This window comes from Pongo abelii, chromosome 4 (assembly GCF_028885655.2).
Source record: "Pongo abelii isolate AG06213 chromosome 4, NHGRI_mPonAbe1-v2.0_pri, whole genome shotgun sequence".
In the NCBI taxonomy this organism is placed as follows: domain Eukaryota; kingdom Metazoa; phylum Chordata; class Mammalia; order Primates; family Hominidae; genus Pongo; species Pongo abelii.
Window position 1 is genome coordinate 142,655,974 of NC_071989.2, and position 20,692 is coordinate 142,676,665.

The following is a 20,692-nucleotide window of genomic DNA, read 5'->3' on the forward strand; positions in this document are numbered from 1 at the left end:
ACTTGTCAGAGCTGCATTTGAATAAGCAGTACAAATAAACTATAACCAACACTGATGACTTCATTTTTTCTGGAGTTCTATATCATATGAACAAGAAGATGTTTTCCCTCCTTAATTTATTATTTATCCTAAAAATCACAGAAGGGTCTTTTTTCCTGCAGAGTTCCTTTTTTCCTGGACTAGAAAGTAATTTTAGTTCCTGGGGACTCTCATAGGATAATGGGATAAACACATGAGGCACATTAATAGTCTGCCTACCTCAGGAGCCCTAACTCACCCAATGATTGAAAAAATGTGCAAATGGTATGCTGTGCAACATGCTGTGACATGAGTATGTCACCCAAATTTAAAAGTTTAAAGCCACCTTATTACTTTTTATAATGAACTGAAAGATGACTATTAATGGCTTTTTTTTTTTTTTTTTTTGTGAAACGGAGTTTTACTCTTGTTGTCTAGGCTGGAGTGCAATGGTTTGATCTCGGCTCACCACGCAAACTCCGCCTCCCAGGTTCAAGCAATTCTCCTGCCTCAGCCTCCCGAGTAGCTGGGATTACAGGCATGAGCCACCACACCCAGCTAATTTTTGTATTTTTAGTAGAGACGGGGTTTCACCACATTGGCCAGGCTGGTCTTGAACTCCTGACTTCAGGTGATCCATCCTCTTCAGCCTCCCAAAGTGCTGGGATTACAGGTGTGAGCAACTGTGCCCGGCCTAATGGCGTTCTTGTTCTACAACATTTCTTCTCTGCAAAGTGGACTGTGGAGTTCTTAACAAGCTCTAGGCCAAGACTAAAGAGATAGCCCTAAATGTCACAGTGAGAATACATCTAATAGTGTCTGATAACCCTCTTATCCAAATATTATAGAGATCAAGTAGCCTTGTTAAAATGCCTTCTTACAGAGTTTGATTTTTAAAAATATTTTTAATTTCTTCAAATTTTCTTAATAAGTATTTACTAATTTTATCATGAGTAAAACTGTAATAAATTTTATTTTTTAAAAAAACAGAAGTTGGGCCGGGTGCGGCGGCTCACGCCTATAATCCCAGAACTTTGGGAGGCCCAGACGGGCGGATCGCGAGGTCAGGAGATCGAGCCCATCCTGGCTAACACAGTGAAACCCCATCTCTACTAAAAATATTTTTTAAAAAAATCAGCCAGGCGTGGTGGCGTGTGCCTGTAGTCTCAGCTACTTGGGAGGCTGAGGCAGGAGAATGGTGTGAACCCGCGAGGCAGAGGTTGCAGTGAGCCGAGATCGCGCTACTGCACTCCAGCCTGGGCGACAGAGCGAGACTCTGTCTCAAAAAACAAACAAACAAACAAACAAAAACAAAAACAGAAGTTGATAAATCACATACAGAGATGACCTCACAAGTGCAGAATAGGAGGCCATCGATTTGATTTAATTCAGTGGGTGCTCAGCACAATCTCTTTCTCTTAAAAGACTGTCTTTACAGAGCATTCATTTGGATATTACAGGGCTTCAAGATTTTCAAATAAAATTTGAGAATCTCTCTGGTGGGTAGGGACTGGGAATATTTCAACAAGATTACCTGATAGTTAGCTGAGAGCAAATATTTGTGAAAATAGGACAGTAGGCAGACAGCAGAGATAGGGGAATAAACTGGAGAGAAAACAAGAAGGAAGGAAGAGGCTTAAAGACAAAGACACACATGCTTGTGGCCATATAACCACATATTTACACCATTATTCATTTTCACTAGTCTGACTTACCTGCCTGATATCTGACACTAAACACAATACAGATACTATTTTCCCTGGGTGCTATGCATTCTAATCATTCAACATTACCCACCAAAAAATAACTTTTAGAAACTTTTATTAATGGGTTATTCTAGGAAAATATAGATCTGTTTCTTGAGTTCAAAGATTATAAAATTTTGAATTTTTATGTAGCTTTCCAATAGTAATAACTAAATTTAGACACTGAGTCAAGTCCTCTAAACAACATGCCTTAGTAAAAGCTATATACAAAGAGTTACCTCTTGTTTTTCTTGATTTTGATCCATGTTAAGTAAAGTTGGTATCTTAGATGAATCTGTTTTCTTTGACTCTCTCTTCAGCATTTTTATCTGTTTAACTTTTGCAAAAATATACAAAACAATGAAAATTTGTTATTCCTACTTTGAAATTTTACTTTCCTTTCCAAGAATTTCAAATAGAAATCCACTAAGTCAGTCTCTCAGTTCATTACAAAGGAACAAAATAAATTATGAGTTGTAACGGTAAAATATGGTAAATTATTTGTTTTATAATTTTACAAATAGTCTACTAAGTATTAAAATAAGACATTTATTTTATTTTATTTTATTTTATTATTCTCAGTATAACTGTTAAGTGGATCAGATAATTCCTCTTGAACTGTACAAGGATGATATTCTTGCTATTATATTAACTTTTCACAAGGTGTCACTGTTCTTCAAAGAAACATAAGAACATTTATTCAAGACAAAAGTGAGTTTCATTCTGATATAAATCTTAAGTTTATAAATCTTTTTTTTTTTTTTTTTAAGATGGAGTCTCACTCTGTCACCCAGGCTGGAGTGCAGTGGCGTGATCTTGGCTCACTGCAACCTCCGCCTCCCGGTTTCAAGCGATTTTCCTGCCTCAGCCTCCCAAGTAGCCGGGATTACAGGCATGAGCCACCACGCCTGGCTAATAGAGATGGGGTTTTGCCATATTGGCCAGGGTGGTCTCAAATTCCTGACCTCAGGTGATCTGCCCACCTTGGCCTCCCAAAGTGCTGGGATTACAGGTGTGAGCCACCGTGCCCAGCCTATAAATCTTATATATTTAATCCTTGAATGCCCAAAATACATATAAAATTTCTGCTACTATATGGGTAAATGATCATGAAGAAATATAGAAAGGCAATTTACTCCAGGTCATATACTAAACAAAATTTCTCAAATACTGCTCTAACATTTCAACAATATTGAGCTAATAAAAAATTTATCCTTTGCAGCCAGCTGCAATGGCTCACGCCTGTAATCCCGGCACTTTGGGAGGTCAAGGCAGGTGGATCACCTGAGGTCAGGAGTTGGAGACCAGCCTGGCCAAAATGGTGAAACCCCCATCTCTACTAAAAATACAAAAATTAGCCAGGTGTGGTGACGGGCACCTGTAGTCCCAGCTACTCAGGAGGCTAGGCACGAGAATCACTTGAACCCGAGAGGTGGTGGTTGCACTGAGCTGAGATTGCAATGCTGCACTCCAGCCTGGGCAGCATAGTGAGACTCTGTCTTAAATAAATAAATAAATAAATAAATAAATAAATAAATAAAATTTAAAAATTTACCTTTTAAAGCTGTCTTAAACTCTCTTTATTTTTCTTTTTAATTAAAAAAATTTTTTTTTTTTAGAGACAGGGTATCATTATGTCATCCTGGAGTGGAGTACAGTGGCGTGATCATGGCTCACTGCAGTCTCAACCTCCTGGGTCAAGCAATCCTCCTACCTCAGCCTCCTGAGTAGCTGGGACTACAGGCACACACCACCACACCAGGCTATTTTATTTTTTGTAGAGACAGGGTTTTGCTATGTTGCCCAGGCTGGTCTCAAACTCCTGGGCTCAAGCAATCCTCCTGCAATGGCCTCCCAAAATGCTGGGATTACAAGCCTAAGCCTCTTTAAAGTTATCTCCTTAAAATCATACCCCTTATTTGACAATGGGGAGAAAATCTCATCAGCTGAAATGTTTTCCTCACCAATTTACTGTTTTCTACCTAAATCACACTATAAAATGTAAGTTATATTATGAAAAAATCTTATAAATGATATCATCATAATTGTAAAGCTATGCAACAAATGTGTACCTTCCATTCCTTTTGTATCTTTTGACTGTATTGTGACAGGCAATTCTGGAAAATGGAATTCTTTCCTGTCAGATCTGGAAAAATTCAGCTTCCTTTTGTTCTCATTTGCCATTTGATCACTGTGACCTGTTCGCTCATTAAATATACCCTTCTCCATTTGGCTCTAAACAAACAAACAAGAGTTAGTTTGAAGAAATGTGTCTAACTATTTGTAGAATGACAATCCTAGAATTGCTAGCCATTTGGATGGTATAAGATAGACATAACAATTAATTTAATAATTAAGAAGATTTAGAATAGAACACTATTGAACATATCAACAGTTCAAACTCCAATAAAAGTTTCATAAAGCAAACATTTTTAGCATATTTAATATTCTGAGCATAATAGTCTTGGTCATGAGAACCACAATATTATTATTATTATTATTATTTTGAGACAGGGTCTTGTTGTCACCCAGCTGGAGTGCATTGGCATGATCATGACTCATTGCAGCGTCAGCCTCCTGGGCTCAAGTGATCTTCCCACCTCAGTCTCCTAAGTAACTGGGACTACAGGCACACACCACCATGCCTGGTTAATTTTTAAATTTTTCATAGAGATGGGGTCTTATGTTGACTAGGCTGATCTCAAACTCCTGGGCTCAAGTGATCCTTCTGCCTTGGGCTCCCAAAGTGCTGGGATTACAAGCATGAGCCACTGCACCTGGCCTTATTATTATTATTATTATTATTATTAAGACAGAGTCTTGCTTTGTTGTCCAGGCTGAAATACAGCGGCGCCATTATGGCTGCAGTCTCAACCTCTTGGGCTCAAGCTATAGTCCCACCTCAGCCCCCCAGTCTGAAACCACAGCCACAGGCCACCACACACGACTAATTTATTTTATTTCATTTTTTGTACAGACAGGGTCTCGCTATGTTGCCCAGGCTGATCTCAAATTCTTGGGCTCAAGCAATCCTCCCAGCTCAGTCTCCCAAAATGCTAGGATTACAGGTGAGAGCCACTGTGCCTGGCCAGAACCACAAATTTAACTTTTTGTTTTTAATACTATTCACTTTACTCTGACTTTGAACAAATTACTTCAGTTCATTTTCTTAATAACTTATTTAACTACCTAGAAAATGATATGCTTTGTAAACACTGGGAAAACCCAAAGGAAAAAAATTAATTGCACATCCAGCATCTGGGAAACATTCTGTGTTACCAGATTTTTGTTCATTTGAAAACAGATCATAAAATCTTGTCTAGGTCAATGAACACTCTTCCACAATGTAATGTATAGTATTCCACTGTATGAATGTACCCTAATGTACTTAATTAGTCACCTGCTCTTGGACAGGTTTGTATTGTTTTCAGTTTTTTGTTATTATAATTAACATTGTGCTTCAATTTTGAATAAATCACTTTCCTATGTAAAAAGTTGTGAAGTCCCATTAGAGATGAATAATGCAAAATAAGCCAAAAACAAAACAAAACAAAAGTTGGGAGGGGGATGAACTACATTGATTATTTTTTCTAGTGAAAATAAGTTGTGTTTATTTGGCAACTGTTTTTAATCCATAAAGATATTAAAAACATTTTTTGGAAGTGAAAAAAAAACAAAACTTCTTGTGACTTTCAAAGGTGGAAATCTTAACTTACTCTGCCTAAGTCACATATTAAATACATAAATTAAGATATATGAACTTAATTAATTGTGATAAATTAAGATATATGAACTTAATTAATTGTGAAAGCACTTAGAAAATAATGGCCTATTTTCATCTCAGGAAGAAAAAAAGAAACTTAAAGCACATTTTTAAAAGTGTTAAGAGGCTGGGTGCGTTGGCTCACACCTGTAATCCTAGCACTTTGGGAAGCTGAGGCGGGAGGATCCCTTGAGCTCAGGAGTTTGAGACCAGCCTGGGCAACATAGTGAGACTTTGTTGCTACAAAAAAATGAACAAAATTAGCTGGGCATGGTGGCACGTGCCTAAAGTCTCAGCTACTTGGGAGGCTGAGGTGGGAGGATTGCTTGAGCCCAGGAGGTCGAGGCTGCAGTGAGCTGAGATCGTACTACTACACTCCAGTCTGGGCAACAGAGAGAGATCCTGTCTCAAAAAAACAAAACAAACAAACAAAAAAGTATTAGAGCCCCAAAGATAGAGAAAAGGAAAAAAACCTAATGTTAAAAGAGGCCATATTTTAATGTGTAGCTTCTTGCCTTACTTGAATAGGACCTGGATCCTCTTGCCTGCTATTAGGCATAACTTGTCCAATAGATTGTGAAGAAGTGCGTCTCTTTTTTGCTCTTTCAGTTAACCTATTATTTAAAAATGAATGAGAAGTTATTAGAACTCCCCAGAAATGCTTTTTTCATGATCTTGGCTCACTGCAACCTCTGTCTCCTGGGTTCAAGTGATTCTCTTGCCTCAGCCTCCCAAGTAGCTGGGATTACTCTTGCGCTCCAACATGCCCAACTAATTTTTGTATTTTTTGTAGAGACAGGGTTTTGCCACGTTGGTCAGGCTGGTCTCAAACTCCTGAGCTAAAGTGATATACTCGCCTTGGCTTCCCAAATTGCTGGGATTACAGGCACGAGCCACCGTGCTCGGCCAAAATGCCTTTGTTTTAGCTTCAAGAATGAATAAATTATGGCATGGAAGTCTACTGTTTGAACACCGAGTACCAAAATGCAAGTGAGTCCTTATCTACCAATTGCCCTTAGGAGAGAGGTGGTAACAGGGCAGAGAACAATTAGTGCATGTTTACATCAGTGGTGACAGGCATGTCGTGGGGTTACTCCTGCTGGCCTACTTGCTCCCTTCTATCTGTTCTGAATTTGGACTTCTTAACTACCAGCTTTCTCAATTTATGAACTTACTGTCCAAGACTGACTGGCTTACAACCATTGTTACTGGTACCATGGTTTTGGGATCACCTCAAGAACAACTGGGCTCTTGCAGTCTGTAGCCTGCTGTACCTTTGGACTGACATGGATATGTCCACTTGTTCACCTCTGCAGACCACTGGGTTTCACAACCTGTAGCCCAAACCAGTCTGCTAGAATCCTCTTGGGCTAATGAACCCAGTCTCCTCCCCTAGAATGACAGCAGCCTCCCTAAATTTTGAAGTGGCCTTACTGCCTTGTTGGACAGACCCTCACCATCCATCACACTGCCCTTGATTAACCAGACTCATGGACCAGTCTCTCAATCTGTATCAGAGGTTAAATCTAAAACTGGCCTAATATGCTATTTTTCTCCCAAAATATTTCACCTTGAAAGGCTATTTGATTATGAAAGATTATTTTTTTACTACCCTTTCTCCACTTAGAGAATTTGCTATGATATACAAATAAATATTTTGTTATGCCAAGGCACACTGATACCAGAACTTAGGACATATCAACTTTTTTTCTCTTCAAAAATAAAAACATTTTTCAAAGGGTCTTTTTTTTTAATAAGGTTTTTCCAGAAGACATTAGTGAAAATTTAAACATCTATATGGCCAAGAAAAGTTAATTTCTTCTACAGCATCCATAAGAAACACTCAGTAAATGGCCCATTATACAGCTTTAATTTCAATATGTTTTCTTCAAGTTCAGTTTACATACAGACACTATGAACATGATTCTTTGAAATACCATTATACAGGAATATTGTATTATTTAGGTTTCTTCTCTGTTACAGCTCACCTCACACCAGGGTGAAAGAGATTTGAATTGAGATTTGCAGCCATCAAATTACTGTTAGTTAGATTGATGGGTGGCATTGTCATAGAACCTCCGCAATGTGGATTTTCTTTCAAGCCATTACAGTTAGTGCTGGGATTGATAGGGTTTGGTGGTTCAATGGTTACAAGTTTTGTATCTGGAGACATAGGATGAACATTTTCATTTGCATCCTGTTGACCAAGTCCACCTTCATATTCTTTCTTTTTTGGTTCGGAGATATCTCCTCTTCCTCCTTTGACTTTAATAACTCTGACTTTGATCTCCTTGGGCTTTTTCTCTTTTTCTATTTCCTGGAATAGATACATCCAAAATCTGAGTCATCATAACAGTTATTTTTGTCATTAGAGTCTAACTATAATATAATTATACTGGCTGAAACAAAAACCAAAGTTCTTACCTTTCCCAAAACTGAACTACTTAGCAGTGTATTGGTATAAACTGTGTTTCTTTCATCTTTCCTGAGTTCATTTTCTTTAGAATTCTCTTTTGGCTTTAGTAATGAATTGACTTTTGCTTCCTGCAGTAATTTAGCTTTCAGTTCTGGCATGAATCTGATAAAACAAGCAATATCAACAAGTAATCTTTTTATATATGCAGATGGAGTATTTTATCTTGAATAAACCATTTCATCAATTAATTTATATTTCAGCTACAGCATAAATAATGCTGTCTAATTATAATGCATGCCAAGAGATGGTCCAACATTTACCTAATAAAAATTGCTTTCTTCTAAAGATACATCTTTCGAAAATTATGCTACGGGAACCTACTATATAAAACTTTTACAAAATAGATTTATACTAATTAGATTCCTTTTGCGATGCAAACTTTACTCAGAAAAATATTGCTTTTAATTTTGATAAAGATACTGTTATTTTTAAGGAAGACTCAGACCACTTTGACCTTTTCTGTGGTTCTTCTTTTTTTTTGAGACGGAGTTTTGCTCTTGTTGCCCAGGCGTGAGTGCAATGGCACAACCTCGTCTCGCCACAATCTCCACCTCCTGGGTTCAAGCGATTCTCCTGCCTCAGCCTCCCGAGTAGCTGGGATTACAGGCATGTGCCACCACACCCAGCTAATTTTGTATTTTTAGTAGAGACGGGGTTTCTCCATGTTGGTCAGGCTGGTCTCCAACTCCCAACCTCAGGTGATCCACCTGCCTCGGCCTCCCAAAGTTGCTGGGATTACAAGTGTGAGCCACCGCACCCAGCTGTGGTTCTTTAAAGTGATAGAACTTTAAAAATGAACTAACTAGCTTCTAAAATCTTACTCTAGAGAAATGTAACAGAATACATTCATATTGGAGAGAGATTATTTTGGTTTTAGTTTGATTTCTTTCTTTTAGATTAGAAAGTCCATTCATGTGGTTCAAAGTTCAAAAGTCCATACTGAAAAGTTTCCTTCCCACCCCTTCCCTGAACTGCACAAGTCCCCTCCTTGAAGCAGCTACAGCTATCAATTTGGGAAGGTTTTAAAACATCAGCCCATGAATGAATTCTTCCCTAGTCCAGCCCACTCTTCCGAGGATTCTATAAATTGAACTCAAGGTACTTTCACCCCACAATAATAAAAGCCTAATATCTAAATGTCCAAGAAAAATAAACTTAGTCTGTGTAGAAGTGATATGAAGCAACTTCTTAATTCAATAACTGGCATCTTTTCTTTTGAGACAGGGTCTCTCTCTGTTGCCCAGGCTGCAGTGCAGTGACACACTCACCGCTCACTGCAACCCTGACCTCCTGGGCTCAAGAAATCCCCTACCTCAGCCTCCCTAGTAGCTGGGACTACAGGTATACACCAATACATCCAGATAATTTTTGTATTTTTTGTAGAGACAGGGTTTTGCCGTGTTGCCCAGGCTGGTCTTAAACTCCTACGTTCAAGCAATCCGCCTGCTTTGGCCTTCCAAAGTGCTGGGATTACAGGCATCAGCTACCACGCCCAGCCAATAACTGCCACTTTTTATCAATGGCACTTCATTCTATTTTTTATTATTTTATTTATTATTATTATTTTTTGAGACGGAGTCTCGCTCTGTCGCCCAGGCTGGAGTGCAGTGGCGCGATCTCCGCTCGCTGCAAGCTCTGCCTCCTGTGTTCACACTATTCTCCTGCCTCAGCCTCCTGAGTAGCTGGCATTACAGGGGCCCGCCACCACACCCGAATAATTTTGTTTTTGTGTTTTTAGTAGAGACGGGGTTTCACCGCGTTAGTCAGGATGGTCTTGATCTCCTGACCTCGTGATCTGCCTGCCTCGGCCTCCCAAAAGTGCTGGGATTACAGGTGTGAGCCACCACGCCCGGCCTATTCTTTTATTTTTTGAGATGGAGTCTCGCTCTGTCACCCAGACTGGAGTGCAGTGGCGTGATCTCGGCTCACTGCAGCCTCAGCCTCCCAGGTTCAAATGACTCTCCTGTCCCAGCCTCCTGAGTAGCTGGGACTACAGGCACATGCCCACGCCCAGCTAAGTTTTTGCAGTTTTAGTAGAGATGGGGTTTCACCATGTTGACCAGGCTGGTCTTGAACTCCTGACCTCAGTTGATCTGCCCACCTTGGCCTCCCAAAATGCTGGGATTATAGACATGAGCCACAGCACCTTGCCACTGGCACTTTAAATATATCCTCTTATTTTTTGTTTTAGAGTAAAATTCCTGAAATGCTCAAAGTTCTAGTCACCCTCAAGGATTCTCTTTGTTTTTTTCTATTTAGTCTATCTCCAATAGCAGTTCCTGGACTTTTCCATATCTGACCTTAGCTCCATCATATTTTTAATGGATGTTCATCTTTCTAATGTCATGTCCAAAGACAAGCTGAATGGTTTTACAGTTAATGAGAAACTTTTCCTGTTTCTTTCAAAGCCCAAATAGAAAATGGTGTTTTTTTAGAAATATGGCTGATTCATGAATCTAAATTGTAATACAGATTATATGCTGGGCATGTCATAGGCAATGTGGGGCACAGAAGAGCCGTAAGAAGCATGGCACCTGTCTTCAGGGAACTTCCAATTTCATGGGTAGGATACAACAACAGGCACTGCAGCCGGGCGCAGTGGCTCATGCCTGTAATCCCAACACTTTGGGAGGAAAAGGCGGGTGGATCCCCTGAGGTCAGGAGTTTGAGACCAGCTTGGCCAAAATGGCAAAATCCCCATCTCTACTAAAAATACAAAAATTAGCCAGGCGTGGTGGCATGTGCCTCTAATCCTAGCTACTCTGGAGGCTGAGGCAGGAGAATTGCTTGAACCTGGGAGATGGAGGTTTATAGTGAGCCGAGATTGTGCCACTGCACTCCAGCCTGGGCAACAGAGTGAGACTTCATCTCAAAAAAAAAAAAAAAAAAAAAAAGACAACAGGCACTACAACAGAGAATAAGTAGAAAAAAAATCATTCGGGAAGTGCATGCTAATTATGATAAATGAATTTCATCAGAAGAGGAAAAACCAGACTATTCTCTGAGTCAGAGGTCCAAACAGGAATAAAGCTAAGAAGTATTGACTGCTTATTTAATGTTATCTCTGGTCTATGATGACACTGAAACTGTAGTATGTAAAGAGCAGAGCACACTGCCTAGGACATGGTAACTGTGTAATGAATGTTAGCTGCAATTATTTTTTATTATTAGACTTTCTTTTTCTTTTTTTGAGATAGGGTTTCAACCTGTCACCCAGGCTGGAGTGCAGTGGTGCAATCTCAGCTCACTGCAACCTCCACCTCTGGGGCTTAAGCCATCCTCCCACCTGAGCCTCCCGAGCAGCTAGGACTACAAGCATGTGCCACCACACCTTGCTAATTTTTGTATTTTTTGTAGAGACGGGTCTCCCTATGTTGCCCAGGCCGGTCGTGAACTCCAGGGCTCAAGCGATCTGCCTGCCTCAGCTTCCCAAAGTGCTGGAATTACAGGTGTGAGCCACTGTGCCCGTCCTATTATTAGGCTTTTCATTCATGACACTTGTTAAGTCTACTATCTTCCTAGTCAATACCTGATACAATAACTCAATAAATTTTTGTTAAACTGAATATTTGTTATATAAAAGTAACGTATACAGCAATTTTCCTGCTAGTAAAATTTCCCAATACAAAATGCTTTTAAAAAACCCACATTCACTCAAAATGCTTACTTTTCAATAAATCCATCTCTAGTAAAATACTCATGATGCAAAAGATCACTAGATGATATCCTGTCAGCAGGATCAATTTGTAAACAAGCCTAGGAAAGGAAAAAGATTTTAATGATAAGTGAGCTCTCAACAGGGCTCCATATGGTAAAAATTAAATTTATTTGACAAATTAAGAAGTAATTATCCAGATCAAAAAGCATTCTTGAAAAGATGGAATTAGACCTCAGGAATTTCTGGTAGTAAGTTCTGACTGTTTATTTCCCTAAGGAATTTGCACTTGCAAAACATTAATATAGGTTAAATGTCCCATGATTCTAGCCAAAACAGAGGTCAGTCTGTTTCTGCTGAAATTAGCAAAAATTAATTAGCTCATTTTGATCCTCTTTTCTGCCCTGAGAGGTGGAAAGTTCATGGATAATCATTTGCATTTTACAGATCTAGAAGCATGATTAGTAGTTTACCAAACATGAGTTTTAACCCATGTTGTCTGACTCCTAATCCAGCACTCTTTCTATATCATAATACCATTTTGCAAATATTCAAGTCCCTAAATCTTTCAATAACCCATTATTAAATCAGCTCTTTTCTGTTTCCCTTTCTTGGTATAGAAACAAACAAACAAAATATGGAAGGTAGTTTTGAATGTTAAGTTGTACATAATAAATCTATATGTAGTTAAATAACAATAATTATAAATGGAACACATTTCTTTAATCAAAATATTGAAGACAGGTTTTGAATAAAAAGCATCTGCTTTACAATTTTCATTCCTCCTGTGAAAGGAGGTAAAACAATAATAGTTAACTTTTTTGTAGAGATGGGAGTCTTGTTATGTTGTAAGGCTGATGAACTCTTGAGTTCAAGTGATTCTCCTGCCTCAGTCTCCCAAAGTGCTGGAATTATGGAAGACAGTCACTGTGCTTGGCCTTTTAAAATTTTTTAGAGAAAGGTTCTTACTCTGTCGCCCAGGCTGGAGTGCAGTGGTGCAATTATAGCTCACTGGAGCCTTGAACTCCTTGGCTCAAGATATCCTCCTTCCTTAGCCTCTTGAGTAGCTCAGACTACAGACACATGCCACCAAGCCTGACTAGTAACTTTTACTGATGCTTATTACATACCAGACAATGCTCCAGCTTTTTCTTCCTTCCATCCCAACAACAGTCCTACAAAGTAAGTATTATTATTATTATCCTCATTATACAGATGAGGAGACTGAGGCCCAGAGAGATCAAGTAATTTGTCTAAGATCTCATAAGTAGAGGAACCACAATTAAAATCCAGCAAATCCAAGATAATTGTATATAATATTATGTTTCTGTTTATTTCAAAATGCATATTTAAACTGATTCACAGAAAAAAATCTAGAGATCTGCTGTACTGTAATGTGCATATAGTTAAAAATGCCATACTGTACACTTAATAATTTTGTAAGAAGGTAGATTCCATGTTATGTGGGGTTTTTTTTTACCAAAATAAAAAACATTGATTCACAAAGAGAAATTATTTAAGACTATTACCTACTTAATGATGTGGCAATACCTAGATCTTTAAGACTGCAACTAGTTGGCCAGGGGTGGTGGCTCATGCCCGTAATCCCAGCACTTTGGGAGGCCACAGTGGGTGGATCACCTGAGGTTGGGAGTTAGAGACCAGCCTGACCAACATGGAGAAACCCCGTCCCCACTAAAAAAAAAAATACAAAATTAGCCGGGCGTGGTGGCACATGCCTGTAATCCCAGCTACTCGGGAGGCTAGGGCGGGAGAATCGCTTGAACCCGGGAGGCAGGAGGTTGTGGTGAGCCAAGATCGCGCCATTGCACTCCAGCCTGGGCAACAAGAGCAAAGCTCCGTCTCAAAAACAAAACAAAACAAACAAACAAACAAAAACTGCAACTAGTTAAAAATATGTGCTCATTTTAGAATATAATGGTAATCTATCACTAAAACTTAATAAGAAAAATGCTAAAAGGTCTGACCAAATCATAGAGGCAGAAAATTAGAGGCAGTCCTTCTGTGAATATAATTCAGTAAATTTAAATATATGCCCTACTTTGGAAAATGTAAAACATGATACTTTGGGAAACAGATTGGCAATTTCTTTAAAAATTAAACATATGCCTACCCATGACCCAGCCTTTCTGTTCTTAGATATTTCTGCAGGAGGAATGAAAATACACTGTGTGTTCCACACAAATACGAATATGAATCTTCTCATGGCAACTTTATTTGTAATAGCAAAAAATGGGAAATAACCCAAATGTCCATCAACAGGGAAAGGATTTTTTAAAATGTGGTATAGTCATATAATGAACTACTACTCTGCAAAAAAGGAACAAATTGCTGATACATACAAAAACATGAATGAATCTCTAAACCATTATGCTGAGTGGAAGAAGCCAGACATGAAAGAGTGCCTACTGTATGATTCTATTTATATAAGATTCTAAAAAATTCAAACTAATCTATGGGAATAGAAAGAAAATCAGTGGTTATCTGGGGACAGAAATGGAAGAAAAGATGAATTGTAAAAGGACACAATGAAATTTTGGAGAGTGATGGAAATGTTAGGTATCGTGTGTGTGTGTGTTCGTGTGTGTGTGTGTGTGTGTTAGGTATCCTGATTGTGGTGGTGGTTTCATGTGTGTATACATGTATCAAAACTCTTCAAATTGTACATTTTAAGTATGTGTAGTTTACTGCCCATAAATTATACCCCAATAACATTGTTTAGAAAATTTATATCTAGGAAAAATATGTGCCCTACATCAGATATCAAAGTGTATTTTAAAGTTACAATAGTAAATCAAAGTTGTACTACTTCTAGAATAAAGAGAAAAATCAATGGAACAGAAACAAACCCACACATGTATAAGCATTTTGTCTATGATAAATATAGCATTCCAAATCATCGGATGATACAGTTGTTAAAAAAAAAAAAGCATATTGCAAGTTTTGCAAACATATTGCAAAACTTACGACAAAAGATTAATGTGCTTTTTTTCACAAATCAGTAAGATAAATATTTTAATTGACAAATAGGTTAAGGATTTTTTTCCTTTTTTTTATACAGGATCTTGCTCTGTCCCCCAGGGTAGAGTGCGGTGGTGCAAGCATAAATCACTGCAGTCTCAAACTCCTGGGTTCAAAGGATCCTCCTGCCTCAGCCTCCCAAATAGCTAGGACTACAAGTGGGTATCACGACACCCTATGCTTTTGTTTAGAGACAGGGTCTCACTATGTTGCCAAAGCTGGGTCTGGAACACCTGGCCTCAATCCATCCTCATGCCTTGGCCTCCCAAAGTGCTGGGATTACATGCATAAGCCACCACGCCTGGCCTAAGGATTCTTTAAAAAAAGAAATACAAATAGATAATGAATATTAGCATAATGTTTCTCTCTCCTGTAATGATATAGATAACAATTTTAAAAAAGATACCTCCCAGCTACTCAGGAGGCTGAGGCGGGAGGATTGGTTGAGCTCAGGAGTTCAAGACTAGCCTGGGCAACATAGCAAGACCTCATCTCAAATAACAATAATAATATCCAATGCTAGAGTGAGAGTGAGGATATAAATAAGAAAAGCATTTCTGTGAAAAAAACAGCAAAATATCAAAAATTCTAAAAAGTATAAATCCTTTGGCTTACTAAATCCACTTCTAATATATATATTTTTTAAGACAGGGTCTCACTCTGTTGCCCAGGCTGGAGTGCAGTGGCACAATCACAACTCACTGCAGCCTCTACCTCCCAGGTTCAAGTGATCCTGCCACCTCAGCCTCCAAAGTAGCAGGGACTATAGGTGCATGCCACTGTGCCTTCCTAGTTTCTTATTTTTTGTAAAGACAGGGTCTCCCTATATTTCCCAAGTGGGTCTTGAATTCTGGGCTCAAGTGATCCTCCCACCTCAGCCTTCCAAAGTGCTAAGATTATAGGTATGAGCCCCTGCCCCCGGACCCCTTCTAGTAATTTCTCCTAAAAAAAAAAATAAAACAAATGCATATAGACAAATACCAAAAACTTTTCGGCTGGATGCGGTGGCTCACGCATGTAATCCCAGCGCTTTGGGAGGCCGAGGCAGGTGGATCACAAGGTCAGGAGCTCAAGACCAGCCTGGCCAAGAGAGTGAAACCCTGTCTCTACTAAAAATACAAAAATTAGCCCGGCATGGTGGCGTGCACCTGTAATCTGAGCTACTTGGGAGGCTGAGGCAGAGAATTGCTTGAACCCTGGAGGCGGAGGTTGCAGTGAGCCAAGATCGTGCCACTGCACTGCAGCCTGGGTGACAGAGCGAGACTCCAACTCAAAAAAAAAAAAAAAAAAAAATTTCATTGTCACATCTTTACCAATAGTGGGGGGAAAATTGAAAATAATTCAAATGTCCAAAAATGCAAAATCACTTAAATAAACTAATTTTATAGTCATACAGTGAAATACTACGCAATCACTGAAAACTATCATGTAGTTCCATATTTATTAACATTATAGTATCTTTAAATGTACTGGTAAGTAAAAATAAACAGGTTACATAGCACTGTGTAAAGTAAGACACCTTTTTAAAAGCATAAATTTCTATGCATCTATTTGGTTGGGAAAACTTTAGAAGTTTGTAAACCAAATTGATAATAGTAATTTTTTTCTGGATCATGTGAATTGGGAAAATCTGAACCTCTCCTTTTTGTTTACTGTGTATTTTATATTTTTTCTATAATTATAATGTATTTCTTATATTAGGTTGGTGCAAAAGTAATTGTGGTTCTTGCCATTACTTTCAAAATAAAAATAAATAAATAAATTTTGTACTAAATATGTTGGTATATGTATTACCTAGTTTAAATAAAATTTATGCTTTTATTTTTATTTATTTTTGAGATGGAGTTTTGCTCTGTCACCCAGGCTGGAGTGCAGTGGTGCGATCTCAGCTCACTGCAACCTCTGCCTCCCGGGTTCAAGCGATTCTCCTGTCTCATCCTCCCAAGTAGCTGGGACTACAGGTGCATGCCACCACGCCCGGCTAATTTTTGTATTTTTAGTAGAGACAGGGTTTTATCATGTTGGTCTGGCTCGTCTTGAACTCCTGACCTCAGGTGATCCACCCGGCTTAGCCTCCCAAAGTGCTGGGATTATAGGCACGAGCCACTGCACCCAGCCATTTTAAATAAAATTTAAATTTTGATGAGGCACAGTTGCTTATGCCTGTGATCCCAATACTTTCAGAGGCCAAGGAGGAAGGATCACTAGAGGATAGGAGTTCGACATTGCAGTGAGCAACGATCACACCATTGCACTCCAGCCTGGGCAACAGAATGAGACTATAAAAAATAATTAACTAATTTTTTTAAACGGGAACTGGAACTGTGGCACATGTGTGTAATCCCAACACTTTGGGAGGCTGAGGCAAGTCAATAGTTTGTGCCCAGGAGTTTGAGACCAGCCTGAGCAACATGGAGAAACTCCATCTCTACAAAAAATACAAAAATTATCTGGGCGTATTGGCATGTACATGTAGTCCAGGCTACTCGGGAGGCTGAGTTGGGGGGATCAATTGAGCTCGGGAAGTCGGAACTGCAGTGAGCCGAGGTGACACCACTGCATTCTGACCTGGGTGAAAGAGTGAGACCCCGTTTAAAAAAACAAAACAAAACAAAAACAAATAAAGGCCAGGTGCAGTGGGTCACGCCTGTAATTCCAGCACTTTGGGAGGCCAAGGTGGGAGGATCACCTGAGGTCAGGAGTTTGAGACCAGCCTAGCCAACATGAAGAAACCTCATCTCTATTAAAAATACAAAATTAGCCGAGCGTGGTAGCGCATGCATGTAATCCCAGCTACTCGGGAGGCTGAGGCAGGAAAATCGCTTGAACCCGGGAGGCGGAGGTTGTGGTGAGCTGAGATCACACCACTGCACTCCAGCCTGGGCAACAACAGCAAAACTCCATCTCAAAAAAAAAAAACAAAAATGAAAGCAAAAACAATAAATAATAAATAAAATTTTAAATTTTAAAATAATAAAAAGGAGCTATATAATGTTTTTATTTTCTCCAGGTCAAGATGGATTTTGGCCTTGGTGTATCTTCAAACATTAAAACTACAGCTGCTGAGGTCCTGTAGATATTTTAGTACAAAAAATAGGTCCCTAACTGGGCTAAACTAAATGTTAAAAGGTAGTGATAAACACAGAAAGTCCTTAGAATTTCTCCAGTTTTTTGTTTGTTTGCTTGTTTTGTTTTTTTGAGACGGAGTCTCTCTCTGTCACCCACGCTGGAGTACAATGGCCTGATTTTGGCTCACTGCAACCTCGGCCTCCCAGGTTCAAGCGATTCTCCTGCCTCAGCCTCCTGGGTAGCTGGGACTACCGGCACGTGCCACCATGCCCGGGTAACTTTTTGTATTTTTAGTAGAGACGGGGTTTCACCATGTTAGATGGTCTTGATCTCCTGACCTCGTGATCCGCCCGCCTCGGCCTCCCAAAGTGCTGGGATTACACACATGAGCCACTGTGCCTGGCCCATTTCTCCGGTTTATACCTAATTATTAAAATAGAGATAAATTAAATATAATGAACATAATTATCTTAAGGGGCATTCAGCTCTGACGGTCTATGAATTTTAATTTGTCTGTACTAAAGACATAACTTTCTACAGATTACATTACTTTAGGAATCCTTTTGGAATTTCATTAAAGTGATAATTAAAAACTATTATAATTTATGCAAATTTCTCAGATATAAATTCTCAATTTCTCAACATACATGAACTGCCTGGGCACGGTGACTCATGCCTGTAATCCCAGCACTTTGGGAGGCTGAGGTGGGCGGATCACCTAAGCTCAGGAGTTCAAGACCAGCCTGGCCAACCATAGCCAACATGGTGAAACCCCGTCTCTACTGAAAATACAAAAATTAGCTGGGCATGGTGGCAGGCGCCTGTAATCCCAACTACTTGGGAGGCTGAGGCAGGAGAATCTCTTGACCTGGGAGGCGGAGGTTGCAGTGAGCCGAGATTGCTCCACTGCACTCTAGCCTGGGCAACAGAGCAAGATTCTGTCTCCGGGGGAGAAAAAAAAAAAACATACATGAACTATATCTGCCAACAATCCATTAAGCTTTGGGTATTTTTTTCTTGCATTTTTGGGGTGTTGAACTTGAGGAAGAACTACCCCAGCAAAAATGGGGCTCTTGGAAAAGATATTCTGCAAGTGAGGTGACAAATTGCCTGAAAAGAGAAAAAAATGTATATTTAAAAAACAGAGAAATTAGTCTATAATCAAAATAATCAAATTGCTATGTGATCTAATTAGATTACTAAAAACTGATACACGGAAGAATGTGAATTATGTCTTTTAATTTTCTGAAGTTGAATAAAAACTATCTGAATATGTCATAAAAATTGAGGTTTCGTCAGTTATCTGCTGATAGCCCACAGGCAACAGAAGATGTAAAACCACCAGGTTTATTTGCTTTTCCCAAACTATAAGACATAATATGTAATGCTATCAGAAAATGCACATTCCAACTTTTATGCATTTCCATATGGGTATCCAAATGATTTTACTATTAAGTGTTCATCAGAAAAATACATTGAAACCTTACTCAAAACAGCTAAAATATTAAAGGTATGTAGAAATCAAAATATTGCAAAAAAAGAAACAAGGCTAGAGAGTAGTAGCAGAATGGAAAGAACTATAAATATGAGGGGAGGGAACTAAGTTCTAGCAGTTTTGCTATAACTAGTTCTGTGACCTTGGGTAAATCTCTTCCTTTCTTGTGCTTGGTTTTCTCATCTGTGAAATGATAGGATTAAACCCCACCATCTAAGGTTCCTTCTAATATTAATCTCTTAACCAGAACTTCTTAAAAGACACAAAAATGTGAGGTGTCTTAAGGCTCTAAACTATTTCTTAAATCAGTAATTATCCAGATTTCACTGTTTTTAGAATTGTTCATAGTATCTTCCTCATAATCCTGTAATTACAAATTTATGCATATCTTCCCCAACACACAAAGAGCTCCTCAAGCTCCTCATCCAGGAATAATAAAAAACAAATCTTGGCCAGCCATGGTGGCTCACGCCTGTAATCCCAGCACTTTGGGAGGCCGAGGCAGGCAACATGGCAAAACCACGGCTGCACTAAAAATGCAAAAATTAGCCGGGCATGATGGCACGTGCCTGTAGTCCCAGATACTCAGGAGGCTGAGGTGGGAGAATCACCTGAGTCCAGGAAGTCAAGGCTACAGTGAGCCATGATTGCACCACTGCACTCCAGCCCAGGTGACAAAGTGAGACCCTGTCTCAAAAAAATTAAAATTTAGCTGGGCATGGTGGCTCACGCCTGTATTCCCAGCACTTTGCGAGGCCCAGGCGGGTGGATCATGAGGTCAGGAAATCGAGACCGTCCTGGCTAACACAGTGAAACCCCGTCTCTGCTAAAAATACAAAAAAAAGCCAGGCGTGGTGGCAGGCACCTGTAGTCCCAGCTACTCGGGAGGCTGAGGCAGGAGAATGGCGTGAACCCGGGAGGCGGAGCTTGCAGTGAGCTGAGATCGTGCCCCTGCACTCCAGCCTGGGCGACAGAGCAAGACTCCCTCTCAAAAAAAAAAAAAAAAATTTTAAATTTAAAATTTAAAAAACCCATAAAGCTTGAAATAGCACATTCAAGGCTAACCATCATAATGTTTTGGTGGCCAAAGCAGATCATCAAACAATTAAACTCTCATCAAACATATTCTTCTTTTTTTTTTTTTTTTTTTGAGACAAAGTCTCATTCTGTTGCCCAGGCTGGAGTGCAGTGGCGTGATCTTGGCTCACTGCAACCTCTGCCTCCTGGGTTCAAGTGATTCTCATGCCTCAGCCTCCTGAGTAACTGGGATTACAGGCACTCGCCACCACACCTGGCTAATTTTTTTTGTATTTTTAGTAGAGATGGGGTTTCACTATGTTGGTCAGGTTGGTCTCCAACTCCTGATCTCAGGTGCTCTGCCTGCCTTGGCCTCCCAAAGTGCAGGGATTACACGCGTGAGCCACCATGC

General features: G+C 39.5%; 1 protein-coding gene across 39 annotated transcripts in view; it reads right to left on the bottom strand.

Annotated features, from left to right (window-relative positions):
- Positions 1-20,692, bottom strand: part of LOC100462342 (cyclin-dependent kinase-like 3) — a 144,775-nt gene that overhangs the window by 67,263 nt on the left and 56,820 nt on the right. For 17 of the 39 annotated variants that reach the window (XR_008525742.2, XM_054556522.2, XM_054556523.2 and 14 more), the window contains 8 exons: positions 18,739-18,878; positions 12,788-12,832; positions 11,670-11,758; positions 7,951-8,104; positions 7,515-7,843; positions 6,047-6,140; positions 3,836-3,998; positions 2,003-2,100 (listed from right to left, as the gene is read on the bottom strand). Coding sequence is in view for 37 of the 39 variants with exons in the window: in XM_054556522.2 (XP_054412497.2) it covers positions 2,003-2,100; positions 3,836-3,998; positions 6,047-6,140; positions 7,515-7,843; positions 7,951-8,104; positions 11,670-11,758; positions 12,788-12,832; positions 18,739-18,878 (1,112 nt within the window). In the remaining 2 variants the exon portion in view is untranslated. Of the gene's footprint in view, positions 1-2,002; positions 2,101-3,835; positions 3,999-6,046; positions 6,141-7,514; positions 7,844-7,950; positions 8,105-11,669; positions 11,759-12,787; positions 12,833-18,738; positions 18,879-20,692 lie in introns of those variants that run through there. The other 22 variants (XM_054556532.2, XM_054556529.2, XM_054556530.2 and 19 more) reach the window with 5 other exon arrangements.